This window comes from Chironomus tepperi, unplaced genomic scaffold (assembly GCF_022539635.2).
Source record: "Chironomus tepperi strain 1889 unplaced genomic scaffold, CSIRO-AGI_Ctep_v1 contig_172, whole genome shotgun sequence".
NCBI classification, from domain to species: Eukaryota; Metazoa; Arthropoda; class Insecta; order Diptera; family Chironomidae; genus Chironomus; species Chironomus tepperi.
The window spans coordinates 1,046,192-1,058,969 of record NW_027226294.1 but is presented as its reverse complement, the minus strand read 5'-3'; the positions used below and the strand labels follow the sequence as shown (position 1 = coordinate 1,058,969).

Sequence of the window (12,778 nt, the reverse complement as noted above, 5' to 3'; positions counted from 1 at the left end):
CACTTACACTTCTCACTCTTTACCGTTTTTACTAGTTTTTTTACACAATTCCAATATTTTAGTTTAAATTACATTTTTTTTATATTTCAATAAAAAATGCACTTTGCAGCAATAACATTGTAACTCGTGTGTACTTGGTTTTTCTGTTTTTGTAGCGTCTTCCAGCAGTACTCAGTCGATTTGGAATGATACTTGCAAGTCCATTGGTAAGCTCACGATCTATTTAATTCTATTTTTCCTCTTTTTTCTATTTCTTTTATGTCAGCATTCCGTTTTTTATATAAATTTCGAAAATTTGTGCATGCATAGTGGCTAAACTATAAATTATCAACTTTATATCTACACAACATATCCACAAAAAATTCCCTTAATGATAGTTGCACATCGCATAATCTGTATTTTTGCTATCTCAATGTATTTTTGTAGCTATATAAAGTAATTTTATGTTTAATCTAATGTTGGATATTTTACGATTTACTATCTTGATCGCATTATGCAGTTCTTTATATATTTTTTTGAAATTTCAATTCTATTATTTGGAAAATAAAAACATTGACATGAATAGGTATTGGATCTCATCAATTTTTTACGATTTTAAGTTCATTATTTTTTGGGGTTTTCTGAGAGATTCCAAAAATGACTTTTGGTCAATGACTGAATCAATAATTTGAGATTTTTATACTTTTCGGATTGAAGTCATCGATAAGAGTTCAAACCTATGTATTCCTCCTTATAGTAGTGATGTGGTCTCAAACTATTCAATCCATGGCCCAGGAATGTGTGACAAAGAATAGTTTAGTCCAACAAACTAAGGTTTTAAGGGCTCTAAGGTTTAATTTGTCACGACTTAGATAAATATCCCCTAATAGGCAAAGGAACCACTTTTAAATAACGTGATGGAAGCATAAACCATAAGAGCATACTCTTTGCCTGTTAGAGATCCATGGGTGAAACCAAAATGTTCCTTATGTAATCCATTGATAATCCTGAAAAACGTTAATGTAATACATATGGAACATTTTGGGTACAAGTGACAGGTTCCCGAATATTGAAAACCTCAAAATTCAAGATAATAAATGGCAAAAAAGGAATTAAAATGAACATAAATTGAGCTTTTTTATTTAAGCACAGCCATGATACTCTTGTATGCTGTTTGAAAGATTAAAAATTTTATGACATTTATTGTACCTTTTGTACACACAATACAATAAAACAATTTCAACAATGTATTCAGCATTGCTCATTCTTCTCACCTGAAACAGAAACATAAACATACATAAATTTTATCATTGACAGTTATCACACTGAATTTTTTTCAATCGATTAGCTTAATTTTTTTATATTTTTTTCTTCTTTTATATTGAAACTTGCACAAAACTTTATTTCTCATTTCCAATGTTGAAACTGCAAAAATTAATTAGCAAACGATAGAAAATGAATTTCATGTGGCAATTTCAAATGAAAAGAATGCAACAGGAACGACGACAAACTCAACGGTATCAACGCTTCATCCATCGACTTCTAAGGAAGTATTGCAAGAAGAATTGCCACTGAAACCGCCAAGACAAAAAAAGGTCTCGCAACCACAATCATCACAAGTTTTGGAAACGGCAATTGACAATGTTGATGAAGAATGTGGAAATCAAGTGAGTTATTTATGATCAAATTAAGAATGTGTTTGTGGAAACAGCAAAATAAAGTTTACTAACACAAATAAATTAAAGGAAAATATGTTTGTATGTTCGTGTCATCAAGTTTCCGTTTGAAAAGATAATATTGATCTATACATCAATACAGTAAACACACACACGAAAGTTATCGATTTGTTTCCTCATCCTACTACCTGGTCGCTAATATCCTGTTCCGTGTGAATAGCGTTAACACACTTGATAAACACACGTTAAATATAGAAACGTTGTCATTGTCGTTTTTTTTTAATTAACATATTGATATGCACGTTTAGATGATTAATAATTTATGATTGTAGACTTTTTGCTTGCTTAATCTCTAAATTATCCTTTATCTGTCGCTTGATGCTTTTTGGTTAAAATTCTATTTTAAGCAGAAAAAGGGTTTGCTCTTGAATTTTTAACAAGTTCATGCATATGAATGTAAGTTAGTAGCACACGGAGCTCAAAGTTGACTCAGATTTTGTATCCCTAACAGACAATGAGTATACTCAGCTTAATGAGTTCTCCTGAATCAGTATAATTGAACATGCTCAATTTTGTGAACATTCTCATGAGCATGATCCTTGTCTGTTTGGGTATGGAAAAGTCGAGTCGACTTCGAGTTCTGATAGCACGTTTAATGCTTTTCTATCTAAATACACAATAAGTACGAAGAAGATATTAAGACAAATGAAAGAAAATAAATAATCAACTAATATTTTCATCTAGCAAGAAATAACAATTTTCTAATGTCCCAAATGTGCAATAAATCTTTCCCTTTTTTTCACTAATACAAAAGTTTTCTCGTGAGAAGCAAAACTCTAACAAGAAAACATGAAGTGAAAAAAATAATTGACGATACTATGCTAAGAGATAAATTATGAAATTATCATGGATACATCCAAAAACATTAACTTAATATATAATGCAATAAAATAAAATTAATTTTCAGGGTGAGAAGAAGCGTGAACAAGCGCCCGCAAGTGGAAGCAGCGGAGTTCAAGAACGAAATGAAATTGTCGCATGTACGATTTGTGGTGGCAATGGAACACCGTGTACACATTCAGCAAATAATGGATGCGCAACTGAGGTAATTTTATATTTTAATGGAATAAAAGTTTCATTCTATTCTCTCATGGTTGTTGATTCCGAAAAAATATATATCATGTATGACTTCTCTTGGCCTTATTATTGTCCATTTTTATGAGAAATTCTTCATTGTTGTCCTTTTCGTGTCATTGAATGCTTATAAATGCTCGGCACACACAATTTTCTGCCCTTTTTTGCCGATATTACATTGATAAAGATATGAAAATTGATGAACATCCGTAATTGAGTTGAACGAGATGAAATTTATATATATCCGTGAATGTGTAATAGATAAATCTAAACTGCAGGGGATCTGTGATATAAAGTAATAAATACAACGAAGAATATTTCAGAAAATGATTCCTTTCCGCATAATTGAAATATATAATATTTTATGGCAAACTTACAAAAAAATACAAAAGCAGACCCCCTCTGAATGGCGCAAAAAAACTGTTTCATCCAGATCAATATCCATTTTTAGAATTTAATGAATATCCATTTCCAAATGTCATAATATTGACTTCTGGGTTTGGGATTAGGGAAGATATAAGGAAGCTGAATAATAAATTAATTCTTCATTAGTATTGTTGTCAAATAGGATTTGAATTTCAATTCGATAATCCATAAGTAATGTATAGATTGACATATTGAATTGAAAGACTTCTGGAAATAAAAGTCAATCGATTCATATACATTATTTAAATTCACTGAGGAGCTTTTAAAATGTAAAAGCACTCATTTTCTGAAAGTTTTGCAAGCATTATAGATATCTCTAGTTATTCCATTCAATAATCTTCTCATCTTCTTTCCCTTGACTACAACAAACTTTTATGTCACATATCGAATATGTGACAACATCATAATAAATGTTAATTGCATGTGAACATCTGTCAATTGACTTTTATTAGATGATAAAAAATTTATTTAATATATTCCCTTAAGCTTCATAAAAAGTCATCAATAATTGATTTAAATACTAGTCATCAATAAATAAATGCCGAGAGCTTTAAATCGCATGCACGAAAAATCTTGATTTAGTTTTCTTAGATCAGTGGAGGGAAACCTTTTATTTTAAGCCGCACACCTTAGTGGTAAGCCACGACCGACGAGGCATACGCTATTTCAAAAAAATTTTGGTGACACGCTATTGAGCCGCAGCACACAAGGTGCACACCACTGTCTTAGATTGATGTGTGGCAGAAGTCTAAGTTAATTTTACGGCATTCGGTAAAATTATTTTTGGTAAAGCTCATAAAATTGTAAATTTCTTGATAAACCTCACGAAAACTTCAGCAAAATGAGGAAGGAATATAAAACCGCGACTATAAAATTATTAATAAACTCAAAATTAAAATTCATGCTTCTTCATCGTAACTAGTAGAAGCGAGAATTCTCCAAAATAATTAAATAGCTGCTCAAAATGTTTGCACAAAATAATAAGTTGTATATCTGGCTTCCTTTTCATTTATTTTCATGTACAGCATGTAGTGAAATATGCTGCGAGGATATTTATGGGAAGAAAGAAAAACTTATTTTAAAGTCCTTCATGCTTCACGAATTTTCTTTAAAAAAAAGTCATAATCATTATCAGCGTAAATCGACTTCTGTCAGATTACTCTGATTACATACTAATAAGCTTCTAGTTGCACTAAAATTCTCTGTCAATATGAAAATTCACCTTGAAATGAAATTTGCTTCCTTCATTTATTTACTTTTATTCTGTTCCTTAATTTAATGAATGTAATCTTCAAGTGCTCTCCATGAAAAAGCATTGAAAATGGATATTACACAAAGTTCGGAGAAAATCTATTTCTTCTTGTTCCTTCGTGAGCACTAAGAAGCAAAAGAAAAATCTCCTTGAAATCTCAATGAGTCATGTTGACTCAATAAAGAGCGTGTAGCATAAAGTAGATCAGCATCAACATCGTCAGTAGTAGTGGAATATGAGAAGAAAATAATGATGGCAAATGAAGAAGGAAAAGTCACTGCGAAGGTGACCTAAAACCACATTACATAAAAATCAATTTTCTTTTTTTCATATTTCCTTTGCTGAATTTGATATTTGGTAAATCCTTAAATTTTTCTCAACTTATATCCGGCTAAATTGATCCCTAAGGTTTTGTAAATATGTATCATAAGTCCACACGTATGCACATCAACAGAAATAAAGCAGACGAAACAAGAATGAAACTGTAGCTAGTAAAAAAGAAAGGAAAATGTTTGAAAATTTATCAATGAAAAAAGAAAAGAAAAAAAGGTTGAGAAGTAAGAAGCAGTTTTACTTTATAAATCGCATATATACGTATTTCGTTTTTTGCTTAAAAATCCGCAAAAGTAAAAAGTTTTTCTGGTTTGCCAATTCTCTTGTACAGAACAATATTCAATTTATTCCATGCTGCGATACAAAATTTATACACATTTCTTTTTGGGGTCGTTCATTTGTTACGTAATCTTGAACAACGAATTCCTACATCCTCTCTTCGTTGCAAACTGTTCATACAAAAATTAAGCTATTCCAAAATCTTTGACCCTCTTCCTCATCCTTAAAAAGTGAACGTAATAACTGAACGATCCCTCGTTTCTTCATTTCATTCGATCATTTTCAATTTCCAGACATGTTTCGTACAAATGCGAAAGAAAGAGCCTCCACATCCGATTCGCGTTGCCAAGACCATAGATGTTATAGCAAGGTAAATGGAAACTTTTTTTATTTATTATTCAATAATTCAAAAGACAAATGAAAAGTCTTATTTTTTTGTTTTACATTTCTTACTTACTTCAGCTTTGGATTTATTCCAATATTGATTGAAATTTTACTTTTCTTCTTATTGTCATTTCAGAATAACGTTTCCTCTTGCCTATGCTGTGTTCTTAATAATTTTCTTTGCACACAAAAAGTTCTTCGCAAACGAATGATGTTATCGGTTAAGCAATTTTAAAGCCAAGGCAGAAAAGGAGGATAAAGTTTGTTATTATTCAATTTATATCGTCAATGCAAAGCAAGAAAATTATATATTGTATTTCCTTTAAATAAATATACGTTAAATCACCAAGAAATGAAGAAATGACACAGAAAAGGGGGTCATAAAAATGTAAAAAATTTAAAGAAGAAGAAAGACGTTGAAACTTTTTTGTGACAAACCAGCAGAACCACAGATACATTTTCCCTTTTTGGATAATGACATAATTTAGTCTTATATAATGTGTATTTTCTATTTTCCGAACCAAAACATTTTTTTTTCTATCTATAAACATTAAACCAAGCAGCAACAGCAGCATCAGCGACAATGACATAGAATCCTTAAAATAAACATTTTAGGAATTTTATTGTGCACAAAACACATTAAGAAAACGAAAATATCAAATGAAAGCAAACCGAAACAATCAATTTTCCTTTATATTCTGATGAAATGGAACAAAAGAATCTTCTGTCACATTTTCTATTTAATAAATGTTCATTGCAATGTCTGTTCATAAAAGAGTTTGAGAATAGGCTTCATATTACTGAAAAATTTCCAAGTCATTCTTTAGAAGAGCTAATAAGCTTTTTTTAAATTCACTAATTGTGTTTGCATTTCTTTTGAAAGGGGTCTAAGGTTGTACAAAAGCTTAAAACAATTATACCATACCAGTAGATACAAAATAATTCAATAATTTACAACTACTTGTTAAATGACTCCAATATTATGACTCGAATGATACAAATGAGGAAGACTCAGCCACGGAGCTTTTAAGGCTTCTCCAAACCTCTTTTACTAACACCAAATGAACTCGGCTCAGATTGGTGTCAATAATGCTCCCAAAAATAGGCAGTTTCCATTTGAAGTTAGTAGAAGAGGTTAAGCAGAGCTCTAAAAGCATCGCGGTTGAGCCTTCTTCATTTGTCTCACTCGGGTGACTAAATGCTTGTTTCAACTTTAAAAAAATAGATTAAAATTAAAGCAGTAGAAAAGTTTGTCAAACAATTATCACAATGATTAAGCAAAACACTTGCAAAGTGTGATGAAAAGCCAATCGATATTCAAATTTTCATCCTTAAAATTGAATAGCCCAATACATAATAAGAAGCTTATTTTAGATGTAATCAACAGAAATAATTGAAATCATGAAAGTATCAATTGCTACTAATTACCAAACGATTCATTGACAATCAGGCTTTAAAATTCTAATTAAATTTTCATATCATGAGGAAGCTATCAGACCAATGACATAAATTTTCAACTCAAATTTAACATCGTATAATTATAAAAGGCTTATCTTTTCACAATTTTGCATTAATGATTGCGATCAATATTTGAAATAGATTGATAATAATAGATAATCATGGCATGGATCTGCTAAATATACATAAAAAAGCTATATCGTTTTTGTTCCATTTCATCAGCATATTCAGAAGTGCAAATCATTTCTTCTACTTTAACTAAACTTTACTCTAATGCCAATTTTGTTAATAATTTTTCCTCATTTTTCCTGAAAAAAGAAATAATAAATAAATATTGCATTAATGATAACAGCATATCAATGATAACTGTTGTACGACCATTTTTATTCGTCTTTTAATACACAACAATCAAAAATAACATTTTTATAATTAATTTCCATGAGCTTACACTTTCAGGTTTATGAAATTGAATTACAAATAATTTTCAATTTCCTCCTGCATATTTACTTACTTTTTGGTGAATAAAAATTGTCGACGATAATAACGATAAGTATAATAAAGCTATTTAAAGTAAGTGTTTATTTTCTACCTTTATCCCATGACTAACAAAAAATATTCCATCCATTGCCTTTGGATTCAAATTAGATATTATTAAATGTGTAAATGTGACTCTTGATAGTATGACTCATGTTTATTACATTACATCGAATTGTACCGACAAAAAAAATTTTACATTGAACATTTCCCCATCGGACATTACAAATTTTTATTACAGGATGTAATCTAAATTACAGTCAAAAAGGCTTGAACATTATGTATGTTCGGTTTCAAAAACCATTTGTACTTATAAAAGCTTAAGGGTCATTCTTTAATGATGTGTAATATCCTTGGAAATAGAGAAATCAAGGATTGTTGTAAGGTAAGGAAAATTGTGAAAATAACATGGATAGACGGTAATTGAATACATCATTTGTAAATGAACCTAATAATTGGTGCTTTAAGGGTTGAAAAAACGGAATCTTTCTCAAGAGTTTTACAAATTTAAAATGAAGTTTTAATTTGAAAAATTTTGTTCTGATCATTTTGTATTAAAAGATGCACATACCATGTTCAGGAAGTTTGAGGGAGTTCTATGTCCGGCTCTTTCGTTGTACCCTGTATTAACCAACTTGCTTGGCTCCGCCCCATTTTGTATTGACTGTCTCTATCAGAAATTCTGAGGATTGTCATTGTTTATTTTTAAAACAGGTTCCTGGATCTCGTTTCAGCAGAACACAGCACTTAAACAGTTCCACTAATATTTGCAAAATGATCGTTATGTTACGTTAGCTTACCTACGTTGTTGCCATATTTAAATGAATTATAATTCATGGCTCAATTAGAATCTAAGAAGAAATTGAATCATACTTTTATATTAAATGGATTTAGGTATTATCAAGGTATTATTGTGTAGTATCGTCCTAAAAATCATGATCATTCTAAAATCAGTTTAGATATGCCCCAGAATTTGCCCATTATCAACAAAAATAAAAGATACATTAAATCCCATCAATGGAAACTTAAAATAGAACGTGACTAAATTTTCTATTGAAAACTTAAGCAATCATCATTTATTCGACAAAAGACACAGAGATATAATCACACTATAAATAAAACCATTCTATTGTCCAAATAATTTGGAATCAGATAAATTATATCGCAACGAGTTCATCATGAAATTCACTGTCTACGCCTTCAATGGTAAATAATGATTTTATTATTGTGCTACGTCCACTTGTTTCAGCAGTCTGATAGTATCCAATTGGGAGTTTCAACTTTACCGCTTGGCTATTTTTAACTCATTTACAAAGCAAACAATGGATGGTAATAATAAAAAAAAGTTCTGTATGTCCACTAATGAGCTACAAATTAATTTTCCAATAAATTTTATAATAAAATTGTCATTTGCTGTATTTATTCTTTTAATTGCTGATGAGAAATAAAAGAATTAAATCTATTGAATCGTTGTTGTCAATTACTTCTTTCAGGTTACACTGCGATGTAATGGCTAATTCTCTAGACAGCTGTAGCTTACTCTAATTCTCACATACCCTATAGATATCACAAATAAACCATTCCTTAACGTCTGAAAAAAATTATTATTGACCAAGGCATACTTAAACATGAAAACTAGCAGTATAGTTATTGTACTGTCTACGTCTAGCCATAATGTGCATGATTATTAGCTTGCTTTTTTTGCAACTATGTCAAAGCATGTCATCATCATCATTGACGACTTTTTTTTGTGTGTGTCTGTCTACAGGTCAACGAACGGAATCGCAAAAGGAGAAATCATAAGGAATTTTCTCAATCGTTAAGAATAAAGAGAAAAATCGCTGAAAAATTAATATTCTGAGAACGGAAAAGAGGAAAATAAAAACTTTTTTTTATGATCGAGATAATCCAATACGTCGATGGAACTAATAAAAAATCGTGTCATGAGATTTTCCTGTTCTATCAATTCGGAGGGTGAGGAAAGCAACAACACATAAAATAGAGTCCTAATGAGAATCGAAATGTTCCCTTTTATTTATTCGTCGACGACATTGAAACAAAAAAAAAGCGTGAAAATTTTTTTCCACATTTTCTTTCTTTCGTTTTTTTTATGGAAAGCATGTTTTGTTTTGTTGCTCGTGAAGAAATGCAGTTAATAATTCATGAAGAGCGCATGTCTGCAACGTGCTTATCGTCCTTTTTGTTGACAGTGTCGCCTCTTCCGGAAATTTCATTTTGCCGATTTTCAAGCTTTTTCAAAGTTAATTTAAGTAAATGAAAGCTTTATATGAACTTTTATTGAAAAATCTTTAAAATTTCATCAAATTTTATTAAATTCCATTTTTTGTGATAATAGATTCTCGTTTTTCAGTAGATCAATACGATGAATCATCAGTCTGTAAAATTCAAAACACTTTCCAATAGCAAAGCACATGCTCTTGATTGTCTCTCATCGAAATCTTTCTTCTCACGAAGAGGGAATGAAAAAAATTTTCTTACTTAATTTTTCCAACGGTGAGTGTCCGCAAGAAAGTGCACTCAGTCTGCTGCGGATATTTGAACGATAAACATTAAGAAAGGAAGCGCGCTGCGGTTTCAAGAAAGTCATTTAAAATTCAGAAAAAATAATATATTTTCACTGTGTGGATTTTTTTGATTTTTTCTGTGTGCATTTCAAGTGAAAAAAAAATCATATAGATATTAAGTGAAAAAGTAAAGGAAGTGCATACACGAAAAAAAAAAATATAATAATACTAATATGATGAGGAAATAGTCAAGTATGTGAGAGAGTGAGATAGAGTGAGATGAAATTTTTATATTAAGAAAAGAAATTAAATTTCTCAATCGCTTCGTCCGTGAATCTCGCGCGAGACAAATAAATAAATATTTATTTCATATTTTTTTTGTTTTTGTGATAGCTAACTAATGATGTGCTAGTGTGGCAAATAATACAACAATTAGATGTAATGTGATTTTTTTTTTGTTATTATTTCCCCATAATGAAATGAAAATCATTTCTGTTTGTGCTGATCGTAAAATGAATTAAAAGTCAGTACACAAAAAAATAGAGAAAAAAAGGAAGAAGCAAAAAAATTTAAGTTAGTTGAATCGTGCAAAGGTCGAAAACACAACCAAAAAGGAACAAAAAGTAGCAAAGAAAATCAATAGTTTATTGAAGGAACACACAATGTTCTTTCGTGTTGTGATAGAATTGTGAAAGTATAATATTCATAATTTCATATTTTATATACATACCGATATTATATTTTTGTTTCGGTTCTACGACTGTGGCATAAGTCTTACTTCATGATTCGGATGAATGATTCAAAGAGAGTTGAATAAACGACTTCTTGATGAGCATTTCTTTATGGATTATTGAGAAACAAAGGCCACTTTCGAGGGGGATATTATGAATGTAAGTGCGTGATTATTTGTATGACGGGACATACCTAAGTGACTATTTTATACCAAAAAAAAAAAAATAGCCCAATAAACAAATTCAGCTTGAGTTTTATTACGACTGTGAAAATTCCACGACCAAACCAGCTAGATTTGAAATGGAAAACTAGCGAAAAATTATTATGTGGATTTTTGGAACCGCAAGTTTTGGTTTCTAATTACATGGAAAAATCTATATTACTTCCATTATAATGGAATTCCATCATGTTATTTAGAATGCTCATTTCTAATTATGTTGATTCTAAATTTTAATGACATTTGCTACCACAACTATGCATTGCTGTTGCTGTTCTTCATTAAAATTTCAATTTCTATTTAATATATAAATTAGTTTTATGCAGCCTTTACTGTCGTATAAAATTTTATGGATATGTTATTAAACTTTTTGATAGTGAAATTTTCATTATGTTGAATTTTCCAATTTTAAAAGTTTTCATTTGCCATTTCAATTTATGTGATTTTTCAACATTTCCATTATCAAGATTAATAATTCATACATTTCAATCAGCAGTTATGCAAATGGACATAATTTTTGTGCGTACAGGATGTGGATAAAAGTGATCTCTGTATTATGATCATTAAAGCCAAACTACATACCTACAATTTTATTTTCATCCCTAGAATATTCATCCGATTCCTTTTGGTGAGATTAAAAGTAATCCTTTGATATCTTCTTGAAATTCTCAAAAAATCCAAGGATTATTCAAGGATGGTGTTAAAAGCTTAATTTTTAAATTTGTGCTTACGACTAGGATGACATTGAAACTGATACTCAAAGAACTCAATAAAAAAGTTTCGGAAAATTTCATTAATTTAGTGGATCAAAATATCTAGTTTGAAGTGATTGATATTGATTAGCAACTATGTGTTTTTCATTTTGAACTTTTCTATGGATTTGAAGCTTGTCATTTATTAATCAAGCTAACAACTTGGTTATGATATCCGCATGACAGGAGAGTAACTTGAAACTTTTCGGAGGGAGGAGGGAAAGAATTTTTGAATGGATCGCAAATAGGTCCCTCAGCATATACCAACTTACTTACTTACTTCACTGGTCGTACAGATCAATTGTGATCCATGACCTTCCACAGGAGTCGCCTGAAGCTGGCTCTATCGCTAGCTTCCACTTGCCAATTTCCGATACCAAGTGCAATACTATCTCTATCGACAGCTTCCAGCATATGCCAAAGCCTTATTATTTCTTGCATTAAAGAGAACAAAAGAGTCATTCTTAACTGTGTAATCCTAAGAATTTCTAAAATAATATTTACTTATTGATGTGACTTCCAAAACTTAAATTTCATTTCATAGATCAAACTACTCCAACATTTTCACAATGTTGTTAAAATTTACAACGTTAATGAGACACAAAATAATAATTTTACATTTTACATCTAGATTTTAAATTTAACAAATTTGCATATAACGCTATGTCAACTTGTTTAATTGGGTGAGAAAAATTTAAGGTTTTGATATAATTAAAAACTTTTTCTGTGCTGTAAATATGCATTTATGAATAATGAGTTTTATGAAAAAAATAAAAAGTTTTGTGTCGTAAAATGTAAACAAGTTTTCGTATTTTCAATGTGATAATTAAATCATTTTCAAGAGTTGCAAGAACTAGATAGAGAAATTTACTAAATTTTCTTAAATTTTGTTTAATATTCTAAGTCACAATAATATCATTAATTAATTATTTCCAATCCGTCACATTTTAACCCTATCCTTTCAAATATTCCCGACCGACACAAGTGAAGAAAGTGACACAAATTTAGACGCCTTCCATTTGGAACAAGAAGAAAAGAGGTTTAGAGGAGCCTTTAAAGTTCAAAATTAACTTCTTGCATAAATATGTAAATTGTCA

At 30.1% G+C, this 12,778-nt stretch overlaps 2 protein-coding genes across 6 annotated transcripts in view; both read left to right on the top strand.

Annotated features, from left to right (window-relative positions):
• Window positions 1-7,276, top strand: part of LOC139088900 (glutamate-gated chloride channel-like) — a 47,321-nt gene extending 40,045 nt beyond the window's left edge. The window contains exons 12-16 of one of the 2 annotated variants that reach the window (XM_070638247.1): window positions 156-206; window positions 1,422-1,646; window positions 2,623-2,760; window positions 5,373-5,449; window positions 5,600-7,273. In XM_070638247.1, the coding sequence (XP_070494348.1) occupies window positions 156-206; window positions 1,422-1,646; window positions 2,623-2,760; window positions 5,373-5,449; window positions 5,600-5,675 (567 nt within the window). In that variant the 3' untranslated portion in view covers window positions 5,676-7,273. Of the gene's footprint in view, window positions 1-155; window positions 207-1,421; window positions 1,647-2,622; window positions 2,761-5,372; window positions 5,450-5,599 lie in introns of both variants that reach the window. The other variant, XM_070638248.1, reaches the window with a different exon arrangement.
• Window positions 7,277-10,016: 2,740 nt separating this feature from the next.
• Window positions 10,017-12,778, top strand: part of LOC139088981 (glycine receptor subunit alpha-4-like) — a 39,898-nt gene continuing 37,136 nt past the window's right edge. For all 4 annotated transcript variants that reach the window (XR_011544266.1, XM_070638359.1, XM_070638358.1 and 1 more), the window contains exon 1: window positions 10,017-10,870. The gene's annotated coding sequence lies outside the window, so the exon portion shown is untranslated. The remainder of the gene's footprint in view (window positions 10,871-12,778) is intronic.